Source organism: Homarus americanus, unplaced genomic scaffold (assembly GCF_018991925.1).
Source record: "Homarus americanus isolate GMGI-L3 unplaced genomic scaffold, GMGI_Hamer_2.0 scaffold4060, whole genome shotgun sequence".
NCBI classification, from domain to species: Eukaryota; Metazoa; Arthropoda; class Malacostraca; order Decapoda; family Nephropidae; genus Homarus; species Homarus americanus.
In genome coordinates, this window is record NW_024746161.1 from 10424257 (window position 1) to 10450055 (window position 25799).

At 41.8% G+C, this 25799-nt stretch overlaps 1 protein-coding gene across 1 annotated transcript in view; it reads left to right on the forward strand.

Moving 5' to 3' along the window:
• The first annotated feature begins 9583 nt into the window (after positions 1 to 9583).
• LOC121879044 (carboxypeptidase N subunit 2-like) overlaps positions 9584 to 25799 on the forward strand; it is a 34706-nt gene continuing 18490 nt past the window's right edge. Inside the window, exon 1 of the mRNA XM_042385531.1 lies at positions 9584 to 9920. Coding sequence (XP_042241465.1) covers positions 9873 to 9920 — 48 coding nt within the window. The 5' untranslated portion in view covers positions 9584 to 9872. The remainder of the gene's footprint in view (positions 9921 to 25799) is intronic.

Below are 25799 nucleotides of genomic sequence, written 5' to 3' on the forward strand. Positions count from 1 at the left end.
ACTGTCACCACGCTCCCTCACCACCGCCATCACCACCCTCACCACCACCACGCACCCTACGCACCCTCAGACTGTTGCTTCCACCTTGCACAACCTCCACTCACCATAACTAAAGCTGTGTATAGTATAAACTCCTCACCTCAGGGTATTCTTCCTGTCATCACATAACTCATCACTACAAGTCATCCCCCTTCAGATATTTTAACAGAATACACTTGACTGCGACACTGATCTCTCTCTGTGTTCTCTGATAAAAATACATTAATCTTACCCTGACCTTAAGCGTGTAGCTGTGACTTTACAGTTTACTTTGATGATTTCTAGTGCCGAGGGGAAGCTATGGGGGGGAAGTGGTTGACCTGGCTGACAGCTCCCCCCAGCCTCCTCCTCCTCTTCTTCTTCCTCCTCCTCCTCCTCCTCCTCCTCCTCCAGCCTCCTCCTCCAGCCTCCTCCTGTCATATAGTGCTGTAAGATGAACCTAGTTACAGTAGTCACTTTGTTAGTTACAGGCTGAGGAGGAGGGAGGGGAGAAGGGAAGAGGGTGGGGAGGGAAAGGAGTGGGGTGGGGTGGGGTAGGGAGGGAAGGGGTGGGGTAGGGAGGGAAGGGGGAGGAAAGGGAAAGGGGGAAGGGATGGGGTAAGAGGAGGACCTCGATCTGGAAGCTTCGGATAAACCATCCCCGTTGTCTCGCTGGTGTCCTCATTATCGGGATTATTCCAATGTGGGTGAACTGGTGACGACCCTGTTAATGGTGAGAGGTCGTCGCTGGCTCACACTACCAGCTATAATTAGACGAGGATGTGTGTGCAGATGGATGGTGTCGCTAAGTGGTGCGTGGTACAGGTGGTGGCGTGTGGTACAGGTGGTGGTGATGTGTGTTATAGAGGATGATGTATATAGGTGTGTATAGGTGTGTATATGTATGTGATGTGTGTGTTACAGTAAGTGTTATATGTGTTACAGATCTCGGGTCACGGCATCAGTGTAACGCTCAATAACCCACATCATCATCATCCACACTCCCGGCAGCTACGAACTATAGAGAAGAGAACCATCGTATTTATTCATGTAAAAAAGCATCTACAGGATAATCTCACATAAGCCACTGGAGATGAGATTACCTGCCGCTCTCCATCATCGCTCAGGTGAGGTACAGGTAAATGTATTCCCAATATTCTCCTAACTTAACACACGGCCAGAGAGACTACCAACAATATTAACAGGTAACGAGAGTGTGGATGTGTAACACCTTGGGCACGTTTCTCTATCACGCAAGAGTGAGGAGAAATGACTAAAAATATTGACCTTTAACACACACACACACACACACACACACACACACACACACACACACACACACACACACACACACACACACACACACTAGAAAATTTCAACATGTTAAGCTGGATGATATTAAACTGACCATCATTTAACATTAAAAAACTACTGTTCATATTTCACCCTGATAAGTGATTTATTTACCTTATATACACAGTAGAGATGAGGTGTATTTGGAAGTGTAATACGACATCTAGTTTGAAAATGGTTTGAGATGGTTTAATGATGTGAGCTGGCAGTAATGAGATGCAATCATGGGAAGAGAGAGAGAGAGAGAGAGAGACAGAGAGGAAGGAGGTGGATGGGGGGGGGGTAAAGATCTATGGATTAATGAACAAGGAGAAGACGAAAATGGTTGAATGCATGACAGAGTAAACTTAGGGACAGACACATTCTAAACAAAGACATAAAGGCATTATTTATACACACACACATATACGAACCCTTGATGATACAGGATGAACTTTTAGTATAACCAGCTACTCGTATGGTGGGAGTCTGGTGTATTATCTCATGTGTGTGTGTGTGTGTGTGTGTGTGTGTGTGTGTGTGTGTGTGTGTGTGTGTGTGTGTGTGTGTGTGTGTGTGTGTGTGTGTGTGTGTGTGTGTGTGTGTGTGTGTGTGTGTGTGTGTGTGTGTGTGTGTGTGTGTGTGTGTGTGTGTGTGTGTGTGTGTGTGTGTGTGTGTGTGTGTGTGTGTGTGTGTGTGTGTCCCGAGGTAGTTACAACACACACAAACACTAATCCCTGACTAACTAAGATCTTACACCACATATTCTTGGTTAGTATATACATCAAGGCATCAACAGTCAAAAAAATGTAACGAGGTGGATTAATTCTCATAATTCAGCCGTGTTAACTACCAAGGTGTTCCTGCTGTACCAGCCTAATTAAGATGTCATTCAATTATACCTGGAAAATAGGTATATCTCATTAAAGGAGTTGTATATAGTTTATCAATAATAATAATAATAATAATAATAACATAAGAATAACAACAATAATAACAACAATAATACATTAAGAACAATAACAACAACAACAACATTAATAATAATAACTTTGCCAACAGCCATCATTACACAGATTGAAACTTGCTTAAGATTTCACTCGTCAAGACTCGAGGAAGGAAAGGATTTGACAGAGTTTTAAAAGTCGTTTGTAAGAGTAATCAATGTTGTGATGGTTAGGACAAAACCTAACCTAACCTACCCTGACCTATCCTGACCTATCCTGACCTAACCTAACCTAACCTAACCTACCCTGACCCAGATAGCGTAAAGGTGTTTAATCATCAGGTAAAATAAGCTGACCTTTCCGTGATCCGGTTTAAGTTATGTGTAAAATTAGATCAGGTTTAGTATACAGATTAAAATTAAACTAGATTAGATAAATACGATTGGTGGATGAATAAGCAATTAATCGAGGTTAGGATACACGAGGATGGACCAATCACCATGCGTCAGGCCCGTATACGCGTGGATTGTGCCAAAGTGGGTCCAAGCGATGAGCGACAGTGACGATGATGACCAGAGAATGAAGAGATGAGTCACGCGTCGGAGGGGAGGTGGGGAGGGGAGGGGAGGGAGGGAGGAGGGAGGAGGGGAGGGGAGGAGGGGGGGAGGGAGGGGATGGGTGGGCAGGTGGGTGATGGAGCAGGGGAGGGGAGGGGAGGAGGAGAGGGGAGGGGAGGGGAGGGGAAAGAGGAGGGTGATGGAGGAGTGGGGAAGGTAAGGAGGTGATGGAAGAGAGAGTAGTGGAGTTGAAGGGAGGGTAATGGATTGGAGGGGAGATGAGTAGAATGGAGGGGTGGTGGGGAGAAAGAGAGAGGTGATGGGGGAGTGGGGAGGGGAGTGAAAGGGAGGTTGTGTGGGTGATTAATTAGGATGAATCACGTTCCACTAACCTTCAACACTGTCACCTAACCTAACCCAACCTAACCCAACCTAACCTAACCTAACCTAACCCAACCTAACCTAACCTAACCTAACCCAACCTAACTTAACCCTCCCAGGTAATGGTAGGGTGGTTAATCTTCAGGTGAAATAAACTGGGGTGTCCAATCTTCACGTGATCCTTATATTACATTAACAATTTCCCTGTTTCTTCTCTTACATTATTCTTACCTTTGTTTTCATTCCATTTTCTTTGTGCTTACAGAGAGACACATTAAGTTGACGTCAAAGAAACAAAAAAGTCTTCTTAATCTTTACAAGTTGTCTTTGGTGAGGAGAACTTAAGGACTTAGTGGGGAGTGCGTAAAAAACACCTTGAGTACTATGACTTAGGCCTCTGAGTACGATGACTTAGGCCTTGAGTACGATGATCATTGTACTCAGAGAATCAAATCACCGTACACTATAGAGAGTTAATATAACATGCTCTCTCTCTCTCTCTCTCTCTCTCTCTCTCTCTCTCTCTCTCTCTCTCTCTCTGGGGATACAAAGCTTACATATATGTCAATTGTGTCATTGTACGTGACTCACCACTACTGTACGTGACTCACCACTACTGTACGTGACTCACCCCTACTGTAAGTGACTCATCACTACTGTATGTGACTCACCACTACTGTCCGTGACTCACCACTACTGTACGTGACTCACCACTACTGTACGTGACTCACCACTACTGTACGTGACTCACCACTACTGTACGTGACTCACCACTACTGTAAGTGACTCACCACTACTGTACGTGACTCACCACTACTGTACGTGACTCACCACTACTGTACGTGACTCACCACTACTGTACGTGACTCCACCACTACTGTACGTGACTCACCACTACTAACTCACTACTGTACGTGACTCACTGCACTGTAAACCTTTATTATGAATATTTCCTCACGTTACTATTGATTGTGTGGAGTCGTGAGGGAACGTCATTCCTAGTTTCTGAGTCACCACTGTGTGTGTGTGTGTGTGTGTGTGTGTGTGTGTGTGTGTGTGTGTGTGTGTAGACTAGAGAGTTCTCGTGGTATTATTTTCAAAATCATTATATCTCGCGTGACAATTTTTCCAAGGGCCATTCCCCCCACCCCAGTCGTTATGTATATACTATTAATGAAGAAGAACAGTTTTATCACACGTTTTATAATCCATTTCTTTCTGGTAATATTCATTTACATTTTCCAATACTGTAACGTTCACAGACAGACAATCATAAACATAAAAAAAAAACATTTCTAAGTTGTGTTTTGTTTTGTTTCCTGTGATAATATTCCAGTGAAATTCTGAAGTTATTATTATGACATTATATAGCCCAGGAAAATGTGTGTGTGTGTGTGTGTGTGTGTGTGTGTGTGTGTGTGTGTGTGTGTGGGCGAAACCATAACACATCACAACACATCACACTCCCACAACACCCCACACGCCCACCCCACAACACCCCACACGCCCACCCCACAACACCCCACACGCCCACCCCACAACACATCACGCCAGCTCGACCTAAAGATGCTAATATGATTTGCAGTCACCGCCCCGCCGACCTCCAACCGGGTTTTGTTGTCCAGACTCACAATAACCCCCAGACACAATAGGTCGGCGTCGTTAAAAGATGGGCGCAGTCACGGCCGGCGGCATTTATACCTACAGCGGGGAGCCAAGCCGTGAAGAAGTAGCAGCAGAAGCGGGAAGAGCACCAGCAGTAGTAGTGGTGGTGGTGGTGGTGGGTAGCGGGGGAGGGGAAGGATGGGAAGGGGAGCAAGAAGGGGGATAGGAAGAAGGGAGAAGAGAGAGGATGGAGGGGAGGACAGGAGGGGAGGAAGGAGATAGCGGGTATGAAAAGGAAGGGAATGGAGGGGTAGGAGTGGAAGAGGAGGGGGAATAAAGAGGAAGGAAAGAAAGGTGGAAGAAGCAGGAAGGGGGGCGGGGGGAAGGAGGAAGTTGTAGTAGTCGTGGAAATGGTGGTGGTAGTAGTAGTAGTAGTAGTAGAATTCCCTACTCCCGTGAAAACAAATATGAAGGGCTATAACTCAAGGGTAACGTGTGTGTGTGTGTGTGTGTGTGTGTGTGTGTGTGTGTGCGTGTGTGTGTGTGTGTGAGTGCAGGTGTCGCTCCTCTCATAAAACCCAATAGGCTATAATTTCCCTACATTCCGTTCCTCAACAATCGCTTCCAAATCTGTTCCCTGACTGGGGGGAAATTTCTCCTCTCCTTCGCCATTACGTCCAAATATTATCGCCAAAAATTCCACGATAAAAGAAAACTGACGCATTTCTACTACGGTGACTATCTTTTTTTTTTCCCAGCTCCCGGGGCGGCGGCAATCACTCAAATGTATAATGGCACAGACCTTTCCCCTCTCCTGTAGCGTCATAGAAAACGATCTAGGCAATATTAAGTACGGTTTGTGTAGGAGAGAGTAAATAGAGTAGCTTTTTAAATACGGTTTGTGCATCGTCATAACTTGGCTGTGTCCTGGAGAGTATAATATGATGATCACCTGAAGATTAGACCCCCCAGCTTATTTCACCGTCACATTAACCACCCTAACGCTAACCTAACCTAACGCTAACTTAACCTAATCTAATCCCCAGGTAGGTTACTGGTGTCTAATCAGTAGGTGAAATAAGTTTACCGACTATTGTACAGGTAAAAAATCCTTTAAAGTGTGTATTGTCAGTTGGGTTAGGTTAGGTTAGGTTGGTTAGGTTAGGTTTGGTTAGGTTAGGCCGGCCTCTCGTCTACTCATACAGGAGGCAATATCACACTTGTTTTACTGCCTCTAACTGGGCCGCTGGATAGCTTCATGGGGGGGTGGGAGAGGCAGATGGTCCACACCTGCTTGTAAAGGGCCCTTGATCGTTAAGCCAATCAGGGACGACGAGGAGAAGAGGGGGGATTATCAGATGACCTCTATACAGGAAGCGATACTCTGATTGGATAGAGCCCTTCATGGAATAGCCAATCAGAGGCGGCGTTATCTCACGTTTGCTCATGAATACATATAATTAACAGGAGTTAAACTGAAAAGGCATTTTTGTGGTGGAAGACTTATTAAAGCTCTCCTATACAAGACTGAACACTCCTGGTAGTAAAAACACCCTTTAAGAGGTAAGACCAATTAGGCACGACGGGGTTCTCAGTTGGTTCCCTTATATAATGGAACACTCCTGATGATAAAGGGCACTGAACTGTTGAGCCAATTAGACATGACAAGGATATCAATAAGTCCTATGGATCATCTGAAGATCAAACACCCCCTCAGCTTATATCACCTGAAGATTAATCACCCTAATTCTAAACTGACGTAACCAAACCTAACCTAACCCTCTGAGGATAGGTTAGGTTGTGTTAGATTAGGGGGAGGCGAAAGGGAGGAGGGGTAGAGGGAGGGGGAGTGGAAAGGGGAAGAGGGAAGACGGGGAGGAGGGAAGAAGGGGAGGAGGGAGGGGTAGAGGAAGGAGGGAGGAGATGGAGGAAGAAGAGAAAAGGGGAAAGAGGGATAGGAGGGAGAGAGAAGTGGTCCCTCATCAAGACGCGTCACTCCACACACCATCACCAGGAGGAGGAAGAGGAGATGGAGGAGAGGAGGATGAGAAGAGGGAGGAGTAAGAGGAGGAAGAGGAGGAGGAAGAGAAGGAGGAGGAGGAAGACCCGCAAAAGCAAACTTCGAACTCAAATCCAACACATTGGTAGCAGTGGTAGTGGGATGAAGGCCTCTGGGTCGATCACAGACGAAGCACTGAAGCAAGAACTTGGTAACTTCAAAAGTTGCTTCCCGGAGAACTAAACTTGCCCCCCCCCCGCCCCCCGACTGCTGGAAACGTTCTCAGAGAAATGAAAAGTAAACTCCAACTGAATACCAAGTCTCCTTAGCCTGGGATAATGTGGGGCCTTCATTGTTAACTTGTAACTATTTTCTCTTCCTTTCAACCATCCAATCACCTCAAACCACCCAATCACCTGAAACCATACAATCACCTCAAACCATCCAATCACCTGAAACCATTGCCAATCACCTGAAACCATCCAATCACCTGAAAACTTTGCCAATCTTGTCAATTTTCTATCATTTTGTAAATTATTTTGTTTTATAACGGGAAATATAAAAAAATAGCGAAAAAACAAAAAAACAAAAAGCAAACATAAAACAAGTAAACGAGAAATTATAAAAAAAACGATTAGAAAACATAAAAAATTCAATAAAAACATCAAAATTCTACACACACAAAAAATACGTAAAAAAAAAAGTCAATCAAAAAAACAATAAAAATCAATAAAAAAAATAAAAAATTAAAAATCCACAACAAAAATTTAATTCAATAAAAAAAAAACATTAAAATCCCCCACCCCCCCAAAAAATTAAATTAATAAACAAAAAAAATAAACACACAAGGGAGAGAATGTTTAGTCATTAGTTGTGGTCACATCATCATTTACTGTCCAAGGATTATTTAAATACTGCCGCCGCTGCTAACTGCAATTTGGACCTGACAAACGAACACGGATCATCATTAAAACAGATCAAGCTATTTAACAACACAAAGAGATGACAGACAGATACAGACAGATGGACACATAGCCATAAACAGACAGACAGACAGAAATAGGCAGAAACAACGTAGAAATAGACGGTGAGAGAGTATGTCAAGCGATAGATATAATAGATAGATAGACAGTTAAAGAGATAGATAGTTAGATAGATAGAGAGATAGATGGATAGATTTAGACAGACAGACAGACTGACAGAGAGAGAGAGGAGAGAGAGAGAGAGAGAGAGAGAGAGAGAGAGAGAGAGAGAGAGAGAGAGAGAGAGAGAGAGAGAGAGAGAGAGAGAGCATTATAGGCAAATAGACAGACAGACAAACAGACACGTAACAGACACCTTGACAGTGGCCACAGGGAGGACAGGGCCAGGTCGGGTTATATCCCAGAGAGGGGGGGGGGGGAAGGGGAAGGAGGAAGGGGAGGAGGAGGGAAGGAAGGAGACGGGTCTTCAGTCAGCTCTCCTGCCAACGTTAGTCACCTACCCTGAAGATATGTCACACACACACACACACACACACACACACACACACACACACACACACACACACACACACACCTCCACACACACACACACACACACACACACACACACACACACACACCTCCACACACACACACTCCACACACACACACACACACACACACACACACACACACACACACACACTATAACTATCGTTGGTGAGATTATAAGAAATGGAGTATTTAAAATCTATCTATCTATAGTTCTATCTTCACTTCCAACAACACAGAAATCCTCACTACAAATTCTGACTTCCACCACCACCACTACTACCACCACCACCACCACCACCACCACTACCACCACTAACACACCACAACACTACCACCACCACTACCACTACCACCACCACCACCACCACAACTACCACCACTACCACCACCACCACCACCACTACTACCACCACTAACACCACCACTACTACCACCACTAACACCACCACTACCATCACCACTACCATCACCACTACCACCACCACTACTACCACCAACACCACTACCACCCCTAGCACCACCAATGATTTACACCACGTGTCCATCGCCTTAATAGCATCTAATAAATTTACTCAGCTTTTCGTTAAACCATTGAGATAATTCGTTCTGATAGATAGCCCAAACGATTCACCCAGTTACCGATTACTTTCACAATACGTTGATTTATAGCTAGGAAATATTAGTAGCAGAAGTCCACCCCCCCCCCTCTCACCACCACCTGCTGCTTGTTAGTCCATCCAATCGTTCATTTCACCAGAGTGTAATTAATGCAGAGATTATAATGTTTGAAGTGTTACGTACAAATACATAAACTTTTAAGCCTGTTGATTCGCCCTCACCACCACCACCCCTCCGGACACTCATAAACAGAAGCCGCGTGACTATGGTGTGTAAACATATGTGCGGGTGTATACATTATAGTGATGCAACAAATATCTTCACGCGACTCATTCAACTTCCCGGACATATAGCGTGAGTAACGGGTTGTGATGGCCTCCTCTTATGAACCACTGTGACTCATCGCTCGTAGGAATTTAGACAACAGACGAAACAGCAATCGATGGTGAGCATGGGGGAGGGAGGAAGGAAGGAAGGGAGGGAGGGAGTTTCTCTCTCTCTCTCTCTGGTTCGTCATGGAAGAGGGGGGGAAACAAAGCGGCCGTAGTGATGGCAACACGCTGGCTGGTTGGTTGGCTGGCTGCAGACAGTTCAGCCTCAGGTCCCCAGTTGCCCTCACCGTTCGCGTTAGTTTCCCCGCAGCCGTCAGAGAGTGTGGAGGTATATGCCACCCGCTCCTTCCCCTCACTGGCCCACATTACTCAAGCTTCTGTATCACCCTGGGAGCCTCCTTGGATAACCTAAGTGTTGTGTACTGTCACCTTAGTCGTCTGGGTTTACGATGGATATGAACTTGATAACTTTTAGTGGTGTTACTTGACAGTTTTATAACGCGTCAACGAGAAGCACAAAACTCTGTGAAGCAGCAAGTTGAGAGCTTCACACTCCCCGCAGTGGAATGATGAAACACACTAATAAGATCGAGTGGAAAAGTTACGTTATAGAGGTAAGGTTAATGACTGGTTGGGTGTCAATAATAATGATGGACTATAATTATAAAGAAAATAATCTGAAGTTTATTTTCAATAATCTGAGTAGACATAACCTAACCTAACCTCAGATAATTATATGTATGTTGTATATTATTAATCATCTGTATGCTAATGAGCCATCGGTGCCGAAGGTCTACGAATCCCCTCTCACCAGCCCAGACCATTGTCGAGATGAGACCGAACAAAACGACCTCGGGAGTCCAGTATCCTACTCATCGGGCCCCGAACACCTTACCTGGAGCACAATTTACAAGGCACATTTAATCTCATCGTGAGGACAATTCAATTATGTCTATGAGCTCTCCAGTCTATTGGATGCACACTACAGTTTGTTCTCGCTGGAAAAACATCCAAATGCTTTTATGATTTTTTTTACTGATATATATATATATATATATATATATATATATATATATATATATATATATATATATATATATATATATATATATATATATATATATATATATATATATATATATATATATATATATATATATATATATAACAGACATGCACATACTGTATACTGTACAGTACATAGACGATATATTATATGTGCCCACCTTCAAACACACACTCATACGGCACATACACGTACACAAAGGCAGGCTACATATAGTGTATGTGCTGACACATGCACACATCCCTGTACAATCACACCCATACGACACACACATACATGCACACACTGCTGTACAATCAGGCACACATACAACATACATGCACACACACTGCTGTACAATCAGGCACACATACAACATACATGCACACACACTGCTGTACAATCAGGCACACATACAACATACATGCACACACACTGCTGTACAATCAGACACACATACAACATACATGCACACACACTGCTGTACAATCAGGCACACATACAACATACATGCACACACACTGCTGTACAATCAGACACACACAGAGAACCTACACTGTCACACATCGTCAGTCAGCGATAACATCTCGTAATTGCTTTGTCTATGTTAACAGCATATGTTCTTGGCGGCGTCGACCACTTTGCTGAGACAAGTCATTTCCTCCATTTCCGTTGACAAGTTATATATTAGGAGGTAATATTCTGATTCCGATATTGTATCATCGCGAGTGTTTGCGAGACCCGAGGGCCCTTGTTGGGTGGGTTGATTGATTAAATTTGCTGGCGAGTGACGTAAGGGTGTTGGGTGGAGGGGGTGTTAGGCTCATGAGGCGAGGCAACCATTGATGTTTCTGGAGACGAACATTGTTATTACACCATCCTGATCACTCGTGATGTCTCTCCTTGAGCAAGATAATTATTGTTATTAGCAAGAGTAATATTATTATTATTATTATTATCACCCCCGCGTTGTGAGAGAGATGTCAAGAGGATGAGTTTGTTTACTGTGGAAGATTAGTCTTGGTGTTTAAGTTGTCTTTGTGTAGCTGGGTCACACACAGAGGGACGGGACCAAAGGCCAGTCCACCATCAGCCAGCCAGTCCGTCCCATACCGTTCATCAGCCATATCTCACACATCCAAGAATCGATTTCCTTCAAACTTGGCACAGAGATGAGCCGTCTTATCCTCCATTCCTCTATCGTTTTGGTTTTATGATCTGATCCAACGAGGCCGCGACTGATACCAACTTCTATCGCGGTCTGATCGGCGAGGCTATACAAACCCATAATAACCTGTTGCATTACGTGTTTCTACTTTGTGTATCTCCAGTAAATCATTTTGTAGTTATATGCAATGGTGGGTAAGCATATACAATTTAATCTGAGCAGGAACATAATTTTTTTCTCCCTCTCTCTCTATATATATATTTGTTGATGATGGGAGATAAACTCATAAATATTAAAAGTCCGAGAGAACTGTTGCTGTTATTTGATATTTTGTAACAAAACTTTTACCCAAATATCTAGAATAATGTATTGGCTCATATTTTGGCAAGGGCTAAGATTTATGTTCTGCATTTTATTTATTTATTTATTTATATATATATATATACAATAGATATAAATATGTATATATATATATATTTATTTTTATTTCATACACAGTACATATTTTCATAGAGATCGTTAGGTAAATATACAGTGTCTTTAGTCATTCCAATTGGCTATGCAGAGTGGGGAGAAAAATAGGTAAATGATTATATATATATATATATATATATATATATATATATATATATATATATATATATATATATATATATATATATATATATATATCGTGCAGGTGACCCAGTTGTTGCCCAGTTATTTGTACCACCAATTTCTGTTGTTATTTTTTTTGAGGGGGAGGGGGTGTTTCAACGACCAAGTTTATTTGATAGCCTTCTGTAGGTCGTAGTTCAACACCAAGAGTTGGAAAGAGTTTTGTATATGCTTGTATTTGTTTTTGTATTAGATTACTGTAGTCTCTATGTAGCTACAGTATGTTAGGTGCCTTTCATCCGCTAACCTCTGTAGCTCCACTCATTAACTCTTAATACATAAAGATTATTATTTTTTTTTTAAATACAGGGTTATTTTTACTGTAGTGTTTATTTAGCATTATAAATCACATCTGTAGTAGTAGTCGTCGTGAAAAATAACAATTAAAAATATTCATAACACTTATTATGTAAATACTGTAATTTACAGCTAAAACATATTTTCCTAACCCCCGTTATTAAGAATTTTTAAACCTAATATTTTGGTATAAAGTTTTAATGAACAGGTTGGGTTACGGTCGTAGACATATATAATATTTCCAAGCTTTATCCACTGATTTTCCTGCTCTAAGTCTCACACAACCTAACCTAACCCAACCTAACCTAACCTAACCTATATAAACCCCTACTAGACCATCCTTCCTTCCTTCCTTCCCCACAGCCATAAGTCTCACACAAGTTCTGCAATCGAGTTAGTACGCTCGTCTTCCCCGACACTGCCACCAGAGGTATTGGCACACCCAGCCACCAACAGTAATGAATTGCTTTCGTCACACCTGTACTAAATACTAAAGGTGTTTCTATATCTTTTTCTTCATTATTATCAAGTGAAACGATTACTTAAATTACCTGATATATAACCATTAATAAATTACAGTTTATAATTGTATCATCATCTAAAGACGTTGTATAATTTTTGCATTTAATTATGGCTAAAAGTTCAGGTAATAAGATATGAAGGAAAAAATTAATTCTCCTCAATTAAGTCTTCAAGTTACTAATTTAAGGACCATGAATTTTATATCACTGTTGTATGATGTTGTTGACTGTAGTTGTATTGTGGGGGGTGTCCTTATAGACCTGAAAATTAGCTCCCCCCTACCCCAGCTTATTTCACCTGATAAAATACTCTAACGCTACCGAGGTGGGGGAGGGAGGGTTAGGTTAGGTTACGTTATTTTTGGTTATGTTAGGTTAGGTTTGGATCTGTTTTAGGTTAAATTAGGTTAGCATTAAGGTAGTTTTAATCTGAAGGGAAATAAGCTGGGATGCCTGATCTTCATGTGAAATAAGCTGGGGTTACTAAATCTTCAGAAGAAATAAGCTGGGATGCCTTATCTTCAGGTACAATAAGCTGGGGTGGCTAATCTTCATGTGAAATAAGCTGGGGTTACTAAATCTTCAGAAGAAATAAGCTGGGATACCTTTTCTTCAGGTACAATAAGCTGGGGTGCCTAATCTTCATGTGAAATAAGCTGGGGTTACTAAATCTTCAGAAGAAATAAGCTGGGATGCCTTATCTTCATGTACAATAAGCTGGGGTGGCTAATCTTAAGGTGCAATAAGCTTGAGTAGGGTTTGTGTTTTTCGACAACCAAAAAATTTCGTATCTCACACCAACACCACACAATTCTCTATAATATACAATGGATGAACCAATCTGCAATTAAGGTAATACTGTACTGTACTGGTAGACGATATAACACGTGGGAATTTCTGGATTTGAATAACTCGACTACTGCATTATGAGTGACCAAATATTCATGACTGGCCGAAATGTGGTTCATTTGGATATTGCGTATTACCTGTATATTGTGTATTACCTTTATATTGCGTATTACCTGTATATTGCGTATTAATCTGTATATTGCGTATCACCTGCACACTCAATAGTAAAAACAATCATGCGCCAATGCCCGTCCCACTAAAATGTGAGCAAGTTTGATGACTCCAACATACTAGACACAGGTTGCAGCGTGGATAAGGGTGAAAATTATATACCAGTAATCTCACAGCTTTCTCGGGTCTTCGCATTTCTTAATTCCAGGATGCCTTCATGTTCTTAGGAGAGAGTTTGTGTTTGAGGAGTCTTGAGCTTAAAAGTTTAATACTCGCTGACAGACTTACAGCTTTGTGTCAGCTTTGCAGCGTTACCAAAAAAAAAAAAAGTAAAATTGATGAAATATCCCCCTGTGATTATATATACTCCGTGTAAATAATTTGAACATCGTATTCAGATCTCCATTGACGAGTTACTCTGAAAAGTTTTAAGATATGAAGACAATTTCTAAAGATTTTTTAACATGAAAAGGATCAAAATGAGTAGAGCCATTCGTAAGTGTCGGATGAAAAGGTTTATATCAAATATTTATATATTTTTTTAGCGAAGATAATTACAAGAATATTTTTTTAATTAACCTCTTGCAACAATTTTTACACACCCTGTACTGAGCACACAGAGCGAGCCATTGTCTTTACACACCCTGTACTGAGCACATAGATCGAGTCATTGTGTTTTCATCCCCTGTAATGAGCACATAGAGCGAGCCATTGTCTTTACACACCCTGTACTGAGCACACAGAGCGAGCCATTGTCTTTACACACCTGTACTGAGCACACAGAGCGAGCCATTGTCTTTACACACCCTGTACTGAGCACACAGAGCGAGCCATTGTCTTTTACACCCCTGTGCTGAGCACACAGAGCGAGCCATTGTCTTTTACACACCCTGTACTGAGCACATAGATCGAGCCATTGTGTTTACACACCCTGTACTGAGCACACAGAGCGAGCCATTGTCTTTACACACCATGTACTGAGCACATAGTACTGTACTGCACACATTGAGTACTGAGCACAGAGCGAGCCATTGTCTTTACACACCCTGTACTGAGCACATAGATCGAGCCATTGTCTTTACACACCCTGTACTGAGCACACAGAGCGAGCCATTGTGTTTTCATCCCCTGTTAAGCTGTACTAAACCTTACCTTATGTTACCTGGAAAATCTCAACCTTAACTAACTAATAGTATGGGTGTGAACGAGTATTTTACCTGATCAGAGTAATGACGGGAACGGAGACAGCTGCTAGAGACGGTAATATTGTCTTGCCAACACACACACACACTCTCTGTTATAAGGGATGAAAGTAACTGGCAACTCAGCCAAAAATTGTGGACCTCTGCCACATTTGGACGTAACTAAATACGCTCTCTCTCTTTTTGTTTACGCATTATATACGCTCCGCTTCCTCCTCCCTGCTGAGTGAACCCCCACACGTCTGTCTGTCTGTCCTGGGTGCTTGGCTCCCCTAACAAGAATGTATCATCGTGTCATATGATAACAATTATGATAGCAATGATAAAACAACTCCTGTTCCTGATAATATTTATGATAGTATTGATGTAAAATAATGATAAATAAATAGTAACCCAAATAGCAGTAATGATAATAGTACCACAATTCTATAATGAAGAAAATAGCGCGTTAGTGGTATAGTGTTCGGCGGCATAAAACAATTTCCTGTTAGGTTAGGTTAGGTTAGGTTAGGTTATGTACAGAGCTGTTGACTTACCTTGCATTTACAGTAATATTTCCATCACTTTGTATGGAAAACGTAACGTGGAAATAAAGTGAAAACAACAACATAATTACTCTTGGTAGAAATATTAACGTAATTCTACTAATAGTATAAAACCTTAGCTCTTCCTTAGGCTTTGGTACAGGACAGGGAGACTACAAAACTGTAATGCCATCTGTAACCAACTGTAGTGTGTGATTAGCGTAGGACTGAAGGTTCATTTGAAAATTAAGCATACCAGTTTATTTCACGTGATGATTACACACCCTAACCTAACCTAACCTAGAGGTAAAATAAGTTGGGGTGCCTAATCTTCATGTTATCCGGGGAACTAAAACCTCTGTCCTTGAAATCATTACCTCATGATATCTCTATGTATGTATGTATGTACATATGTACGTATGTATGTATGTATGTATGTATGTATGTATGTATGTATGTATGTATGTACGTATGTATGTATGTATGTACGCATGTATGTAAATGCTACAGACGACAAAATTGTGGCCTTTGCATATTTGTACCGCAAACTTTAGGCCGTAATGCCAATACGTGTGGTGTACCTCTCATGACACAGCGCAGTACAGTATGTGTGAGGGTTGTGTCGCGGGAGGCAGGACGCTGTGGGTGAATTACTGTAAACCAATGTGTAAAAAAAAGTTGTGATGAGTTGCTGACGGTAGGATTATTGTGTGTGTGTGTGTGTGTGTGTGTGTTTTATATGATGTTTTTATGTATGATCGTTGTAGGGGTGTGGGGTGGGTGGGGGGATTGTATAATATTGAGGGGGGTCTATTTGTTCTCTCTCTCTCTCCTTCCTCTACTCATTCCTATCTCTATCTCTCTCTACTCATCCGTTCTTCCGCATCTATTCCATTAGTGATACCGTAATTATGGCGTCGACTCCGATATCAGTGGAAGGTCAGAACCACGGTGAGTGCAGCGACGTGTGTGTGTGTGTGTGTGGTGTATGTGTGTGTGTGTGGGTGTGTGTGTGTGTGTATGAGTGTGTATATGTGTTTATGTGTGTCTTATGTATAACTGTGCATGTGTGTTGATGGCGTTTATATATGTTAGGTATACGTGTGGTGTAGTGGTCAACACACTCGCCTCACAACCTAGTGGCCAGCGTTTGATCCCCGAGCAGCGTGAAACTATGCGTGCAACTTTCTTTACCGCAATTCCCGTCTGTCAGTCCAGCAGTAATTGGTGGCCTGAATGTGAATCGATAGGTGGATCGCGTTCGAGGAGTAATGGTTAGCCAGTGCAGTTAGCAGCTTGTCCGGTCTTCTTGGGCTATTCCTTAATATACAACTTGTTGACTTGAGATGTGGAAGTTGTGTTGGTGACAGTTTTTAAACACATTTATGTTTCTGTGGCTGCAGGGCCGGTCAGCCTCCAATACGAGGGTGTGTGTGTGTGTGTGTGTGTGTGTGTGTGTGTGTGTTTGATATGCTATGCCTAACTATACATACATTTCCTGACTGTATTTCGTGAATATGTCTAAGTGTTGTATATGTATATATAAGTGTACGTATATATATATATATATATATATACAGTACATATGGCTATAAATACATAAACATACACATAATCACTTAAACTTACAACAGGTGACGAGAGAATCAGTTTACTTGACCAACAGTATAGGCTCGCTCAGGTACAGAAGCCACCTTGCTAATGACCCAAATATTGATACACTCACAAAATAATCCCCTGCCCTTCCTTCACCCTACTAATTTACATCCACTTACCTTAATGACGTCTACCTGGGAACACCTTTTGTTTGTATAGTTCAGGTTGACACTCACTGAAAGAAATAGAGACGAGAAGGGTATTGTTATAGAGGGCCTTCATATATGACACGATGGAGAGATGAAGCTGTAGGTTAGGTTAGGTTAGGTTAGGTTAGGTTAGGTCAGATGAAGCGATAGAGAGAAACAGTAAGAGAGGAAGAGAGAAATAATAAGGAAATATAACAATAAAAATAACAAATATGTGTCTGTGTCTGTGTGTGTGTGTGTGTGTGTAGGTTGATATAATTGAATTTTAAACTAATGGATGTAAGAGTAAAGTTAATACCCAGATGTTCAAATATAAAGCATTAACGTCATTACTCGTTTATAATGAATGACATTAACTTAGTTGAATTAATAATCAGTCGGTGGTCATATTTCACACACACACACGCACACACACACACACACACACACAGGGTCATCATAATGGAATCCAGATTTAAGGTGTTTATATATATATATGAATCTCTGCAATGTTTCACCATGACCCCTATATATAAAGTATCAGTTAAATAATACCATGAATATTTCTATACCCATATAATATACTACTATGTACTTTACGTAGCTAATATATGTGTATATACTCAGTGACATACTCTTTCTGTTCTCTTGTTTGTAAATGATTGTTGTTTTTCTTTCCGTTTCGAATATACATGTTAGAAAATCATTACTCTGTTTAGATCAGTGTCAAGTAGAGGTAATATGACACGTGTACTGTCCGTTGTATGTGTCAAGTGGAGGTATTACGACACATGTACTGTAATTTCTACCTGGAGGACTAACCTAACCTAATACCCAGCCCCCCAGCGCTAGCATAAGCCACTAATACCTTGTAATAACATCCAAGCATTAGTCGCAAGTTGGGTGCCCATCAACACAGTGGCCCACAATGACCTGGCCATCACCAGAGTGGCCACAAGGACCGGGCCACAAAATACCCTTTATTAGGTCTTTGTTGACATTAAAGACTCATTTGGTCCTTGGCAGAGGGACGCTCCACCGGATCTGTCCACTCACTGCGAGGCATAATTACTCCTTTATTCTTATTTATTCTATATTTTTTTCTTTCTTCACTTACGATGTCTTCATAGTAGGACGTCCTGAGAAGACAACACTACGAGAATTACTGTCATGTTGTATTAGCCGGGTGTCGTAGGTGGTGACGTCACGTACTGTACTAATACCATGCCCGTGTGTCTTATCATTCGGTGCATTTCAAGTGACAAACTGGCAGCTCATGGCCTCAGCAGCGGCTATATAAACCCCGGACATCCCACTCTACTGGACGAGTATCTCACAGCCAGAGCAGTAAACGTCACATTACACAGGGAAGGTCTCGCAGGGACGGATATGGGTGGGTAGAGGAGGGGAGCGTTTTCTGTGGGAGGAGGGAGAGGTAGGGCGTCCCTGGGGTGAGGTAGGAGGAGAGGGGGAGAGGGAGAGAACAACTGAAGCAAGGGAAAAATACGCGAGAGGAAACTGAGGAAGAGACACATAAGAGAGAAAATAAAGGAAAGAGAGAGAGAGAGAGATAAATGATAGAGTAAGGTAAGAGTATTGTGTGAGAGATAATACGAGAAAGTATTTTGGACGGAGATAAAGTCACAGAGGATCCCGGGAACGACGACCCTGAGTGACGGGAAAAGTTGTGGGAGGGAAGTGTTTTGTCTGGACGGTGTGGGAGTGATGGTAGAAGGTGGAAAGACGGCGTGAGGAGATTGTGGAGGCTGGGAAACTGGCTGTAAAGAGAGAGAGAGAGAGAGAGAGAGAGAGAGATATGAGGAAGAACGGAGACTACACATCACCCAAACTGAGAGAGAGAGAGAGAGAGAGAGGGGGGGGAAGGAGGAAGAAAGGAGCTATATGTATGGTTAGGGAGCATCAGGGCGGAGGAAGAGCTGGACAGTTATTGGGAGGGGGAACAAGATTGGTCATACTAGTGGATGGGAGCACAGTACGGGGGTCTGAGAAGGCCTGGAGAGAGAGAGAGAGAGAGAGAGAGAGAGAGAGAGAGAGAGAGAGAGAGAGAGAGAGATACCGATTATTGTAGGAGGAAAAATTGTTGGAAGTATTTATTCCCAGCTTTTGTATTTTGCACCTCGGGGAGGGGGAAGGGGGAGGTGCTGATTGTTTTGTTTGTTGTGGACTATTAGGCGGGTTATGGGGCGTATATACTGGTAGTCTCCAGCCCAGGAACCTTCACCATTATCGCCCTTAAGTGGAATCGGGAGGCGTGAAGTGGCCGGAGACGTTGGATGTGGAAATGGTAAAACTTATAGGAGGAGGGCGGCGTTTATGAGGGACGAGATGGAACTACTCAGCCTGGAGGAGGAGGAGGGAGAGATATCTGGGTTACTATCACACACACCGGAGACCTCTCTGACGGCGACACAATCAAGAGGTCACAGCTGAGGACGATGAAGAAGACAGTTGGCACCGCACCTCTGAGGCACCTGAACTGAGAAGAACCACGAACACAAAGTAACTAAAAACACCTTTGATATTTGATGATAGTATTAACTGAAGCCTCTGGTATAAAAACACTTCTCCGCCATGATGAAATACACTCAGCGAAACGTAAATGAAAAACAAAAATACTATAAACTGTGGGTGTTTCTGTAATAATTCAACAAACATGAACTTCGTTTCTCAATTTATCTTTAGTTTAATAGATACATAATTTCACTCAGTATCTCGGCTTTTAGTGTAGTCCCCTCCTCCCCCTCCCCTCCTCCCTCCCCTCCTCCCTCCTCCTCCCCTGAAGTCGTTTAATGTCTCCTGTAGTTGCGGTCCACTAATGCATACTTAATGAACACGACGAAGCTTCGTTGTCGTGTTAAAACATTAGTACTCCCCCCTTCTCTCCTCCTCTCCTCTCTCTACCCTCTCCCCCCTCTCTACCCCTCCCCCTCCTCCCTCTCCCCGAAGACATTCCCTCAACACAAGACGCGCGATGGATGGAGAATGAAAAAAACATGAGCTTGTCTCGTTGGTAAGATCCGCCCTTGTGAGCAGCAGCAGGAGCGACCGTTTTGTATTAGTGGACGGATCAAGAAATATATATTGATCAAGTGTAAAGCAGATGATGTTTTATGATCCAAGAGGAGGAGGAGGAGGAAGAGGAGAAGGAAGAGGAGGAGGAAGGAGAGGAAGAGGAGGAAGAGGGGAAGTCACTACTGTAGTTATGTTTTTGTGTGGCACCTCGAGTTAACGACCCTGAAGGATGTGTCTTGTGAGAAAAGATGGCGGCTCTCATGTGTTGATGTTGATGTTATGTTGATATAGATGTTATGTTATTAATGTTATATTGATTTAAATGTTATGTTGATGTTATGTACATTAATAATTACACTCGTCCATTAGCAATTAAAATATTATAAGATATACCGTACAACTCTCTATATACGTAATCCATTTTAGTTAGATTAGATTAGGTTAGGTTTGGTTAGATTAGGTTAGGTTAGGTTTGGTTAGATTAGGTTAGGTTAGGTTTGGTTAGATAAGATTAGGTTAGGTTTGGTTAGATTAGATTAGGTTAGGTTTGGTTAGATTAGGTTAGGTTAGATTAGATTAGGTTAGGTTTGGTTAGATTAGGTTAGGTTAGGTTAGGTTAGGTTAGAGTGGTTAATCATAAGGTGATATAAACTATGGGAAGAGGGGGGGGGGGGGCTACTGATAACCTCCAGGTGATCTGTATAGAATTTCAGGATAAAATATTGTATGGTGGAAGAGGCGTCTCACACATTCATCCCTTCTACAGCGCCCTCTTCAGTCTGATGGCAGGTTATAGGGATAAACTATAAACCTACTGCCAAAAAATTTAAAAAAGATTCCACTTAAGTTACCCCTTTTATGGTCAGCTACATTCCGTTTTCTATGATGTTTATTCTTATTGGTGTTCGGTATTATCCACTATGTTGAGGACACACTTGTAACATCCAGTTGTTGTTTCCTCTTACTCCACATCCTTACTCCACACTCTCCTAAGTCACTCTTGTTTTTCCACATCTTTCCAGTCACTCCACACCCTTCTAAGTCATTCTTGTTTCTCCACATCTTTCCAGTCACTCCACACCCTTCTAAGTCACTCTTGTTTCTCCACATCTTTCCAGTCACTCCACACCCTTCTAAGTCACTCTTGTTTCTCCACATCTTTCCAGTCACTTCACACCCCTCACAGAACTCTATCAATCTACAGCATCCAGTTTATCTATAGTGCCAGTTTAATTCACAAGTCATGTCTCACAGCATCCATTCTACCACAGCAACCATTCCACCACAGCAAACTTTCCACCACAGCAGCCTTTCCACCACAGCAGCCTTCCCACCACAGCAACCATTCCACCACAACAACCATTCCACCACAGCAGCCTTCCCACCACAGCAGCCATTCCACCACCCACAGACTCCACAACACCCAGGCATTTTCATCGCACTCAGAGCAGTCGAGGGACACCCAATCCTTGCCGCACAGTATACAACCTCCCCTTCACCTACACAACACACCCAGTCTATTCGCACCGCCCGCCCGCCCGCTGTGGACACCCGCACCACTGAGACCACTTAACCCACTGCCACCACTGCCACCACAACTCCCACTAAACACCCACAAGTTTGTCGTCCTGGCAGGCTCACCTCCCACCTACCCTACCACCACCACCACCGTTCTCTGTCTCTCTCTCCTGCAACTTGCGGCAATAGCGAGAGATGGTGTTGGAAGCTTGTGTGTAGCCCAGGAACACTTGCGGACACACACCACCATCACAACATTGCCGGTGACAGTAGCAACATAGGTTTGTTTGCTGACTGTTGATGCTCTCACGAATACTTGGCAGTGGGTAGCGAGCACCCTCATCACCAAGGTCTGACTCCTATCAACAATACTAAAGGAAGGAGGAGGAGGAGGAGGAGGAAGAGGAGAAGGAGAGGAGGAAAGAAGGATTAGGGTTCAGGTGGGGAACTCAGGAATGAAATACTGAACTACTGTGATTTCTCTAATATTTGGGTCATGAATTAGGAGAGTTAAATGTCCTCCCCAATTCGCTCGTTATGCTGGCAACTCGTGTCTCCCCTCCTACCATCTGGGAATACATTGTTTACTTGTTATATATGCCTCTCTCTCTCTCTCCTGCCTGCGAATATGTTTTTGTTTATTTTGCTAAAAGGAGAGAGAGAGAGAGAGAGAGAGAGAGAGAGAGAGGGGTCAAGATTTGTTAGCTGTGTAAATAAAGCCAAACTTGTGTAAAGATGTAAACATACTTATGTAAATATATACGTGGATAAATACCGGTGCATACATACATACATACATATATACATTAACACATAAATACTTGCATATATCTATCCAAACCTATATGTCCCTAATTTCACTATACTATACTATACACCTACACAGTATACTCACCTGTACGACCCATGAATATTCACGCCGGGAACTAATTACTACGTTGGTACTTACGAGCTCGTAATGCACTCCACATTCATTACTTGATTACCGTAATAAGTTGACACGACATTTTAATTATATGTTTATTAACGGATAATTTGTACAGCATTTGTTTGTAATCTTTGGTAATTATCGGCGTGACTAGTTTATCTGTGTGATTAGTTTACCTGTGTGATTAGTTTACCTGTGTGATTAGTTTAGCTGTGTGATTAGTTTACCTGTGTGATTTAGTTGTTTACCTGAGTGATTTAGTCGTTTACCTGTGTGATTAGTTTACCTGAGTGATTTAGTCATTTACCTGAGTGACTAATTTACCTGTGTGATTTAGTCGTGATGGAAAATATGAAAGGTTTAAATTCTGTTCTTTTATTTTACAGTGAATTAATAATGAGGTGAATATGTCCGGGGGATTTACCAGCGGAATAAATATGCAGTAGATCCTCTATTTACCGGACTTATCTTTCCATACAATCCGTTAGTTTGGGGATTTCACATATAACGGACCCTCGATATAACGTACTTTCATCTCTATACAGTTCGTTAGCTGGAGGTTTTACATCTAATTTAGCCTCGATATAACGGACTTTCATCTCTATACAGTTCGTTAGATGGACGTTTTACATCTAACGGACCCTCGATATAACGTACTTTCATCTCTATACAGTTCGTAAGATGGAGGTTTTACATCTAATTTAGCCTCGATATAACGGACTTCCCTCTCCCTATAGTTCGTTATATAGGGTTGTTTTCTATAATAAATTCGTTTAGAATATTAGTAAACATAACACTGACAGGGTGATGTTGTGGTCTACTGGGCCGTGGGTTTTAATACTAGGGCTACAGGGTGTGAGTTTTTTTGGGGGGGCTGGGAAAAAAATATGACTCTCATTCCTTCACTTTCTGGTTTTAAATTAAAGAATGAATGATGTATATTTATTTTGTTAAGGATTATTTTTATTTATTTTATGTCTGACAGAATGATTTTTTAGGGATTTTTTTCCTCTAGTTGTATTTTTAAGTCAGTGGAATGGTTTTTTTTTTGGGGGGGGGGTATTATTTAAAGTTAGCTAGACGGAAGAGTTGTATTTTAGGGATATTTTACTTTAAGTCAACAACCTAGAACTGTATTTTTTAAAGCAATTTTCTCTTAATTTAAATAAAAACAGATGAGAACGTCTGAAAATGTTTAAATGATTTTTCTATTTTGATTTAAAGTGAAACCTAAAGAATGTTTGTTTTTTAAGGGATTGTTTTTAGTATAATTTTAAAGTATAAAGGGGAGCGTTTGACTCCTAGGGATTGTTTTCCACTAAATTAACTCTTATGAAAGTGAATACGGCCAGAGTCTAACATGCAGAAGGTTTTAATTGAACCTTATCGAAAATAGGGGTGGATGACTGCAGCAATGGCCGGAGAGGGAAAAGGGAAAAACTTAAAAAAAAAAGATTTATACTATCTATCATTGAACCTAACCTAACCTAACCTAACCTAACCTAACCTAACCTAAATCTAACCTAACCTAACCTAACTCTAACCTAAATCTAACCATACATAAACCTAAACCTGAACCTAACCTAACTTGACCAATCACAGAAGAGGAAAAATCCTAGTTGCAACTCATTCCAATTTAAATCACATAACTGTTTGACCTTTTATTATTACACTTCAACAACTCATTTTTTGCCTAATCACCTTATCTACATTAATACACAAATTATACATCAACAATAAAACAATGAAAACAATTACGTATTTAACCTAACAAAAGCTTTCAATGATAAAAACTCAACTGGTTTTTTTAATGATGCTTATACGATGAAATTATAATATATGTTAATATGTATAACCTTTGACCTTAGATAATAATGATATAATGAAGTGTTAAATACCCTTCACCCCGTCAGTAATTACTTTAAAATCAATCTGTAAGAGCCAAGACATTCTGGAGACGTGGGGTAATTTTAGATGTTCTAGGATAATACGCATCAGCTGTAGCAGTAGTAGTAGTAGTAGTAGTAGTAGTTTTTTGTCTTTTTTAGTAATAGTAGTAGTAGTAGTAGAGAGAGAGAGGCAAGCACTTGAGAGAGAGACAAAGAAAACGTTTCCTCCTCGCTTATCATTCATTTACTCCAAGCATTTGCCTCATGATGGCTCCCTCAAGTGCGTCGGGGGAGAGATCACTGGGAAATTGTGTTAGAGAGAGAGAGAGAAATAATTGTGGAGGAATGGGAGGGAAAATAATGATATCCCAGAACAAGGGTATAAGAGGTCGGACAAAGACGAGTTGTGGTGGGTGGTGGTGAAGGGGTGGTGGTGGTAAAGGGGGTGGTGGTGGTAAAGGGGTAAAAGGGGTGGTGGGTGGTAAAAGGGTGGTGGGTGGTAAAGGGTTGGTGGTGAAAGGGGTGGTGGTGGAGTAAAGGGGGTGGTGGGTGGTAAAGGGGGTGGTGGTGGTGGTAAAGGAGGTGGTGGAAGGAAGGGGATACTTAGCTAAAACAGAATTTAGTGGGTAAATCTGTCGCAATTTCTTTAGTCTGTCTCGTAATTCCTCTATTCTTCATTATTATTCTCTCCGGCGCTTGTACTCTTTTATTTCATTATCATATTATCATCTCTTCTTTGGTTTCCTCTCTTTCTTATTTAATTCTTGTCTCTTCCTCGTTTATTTTTTATTTCAGGTAGGTTAGGTTAGGTAAGGTTAGATCAGATAAGGTTAGGTTAGGTTAGGGTGTCTAATCTTCAGGTAATCTATCATCACCATCAAACAACAAGGCTAAGTTATTCAATGAT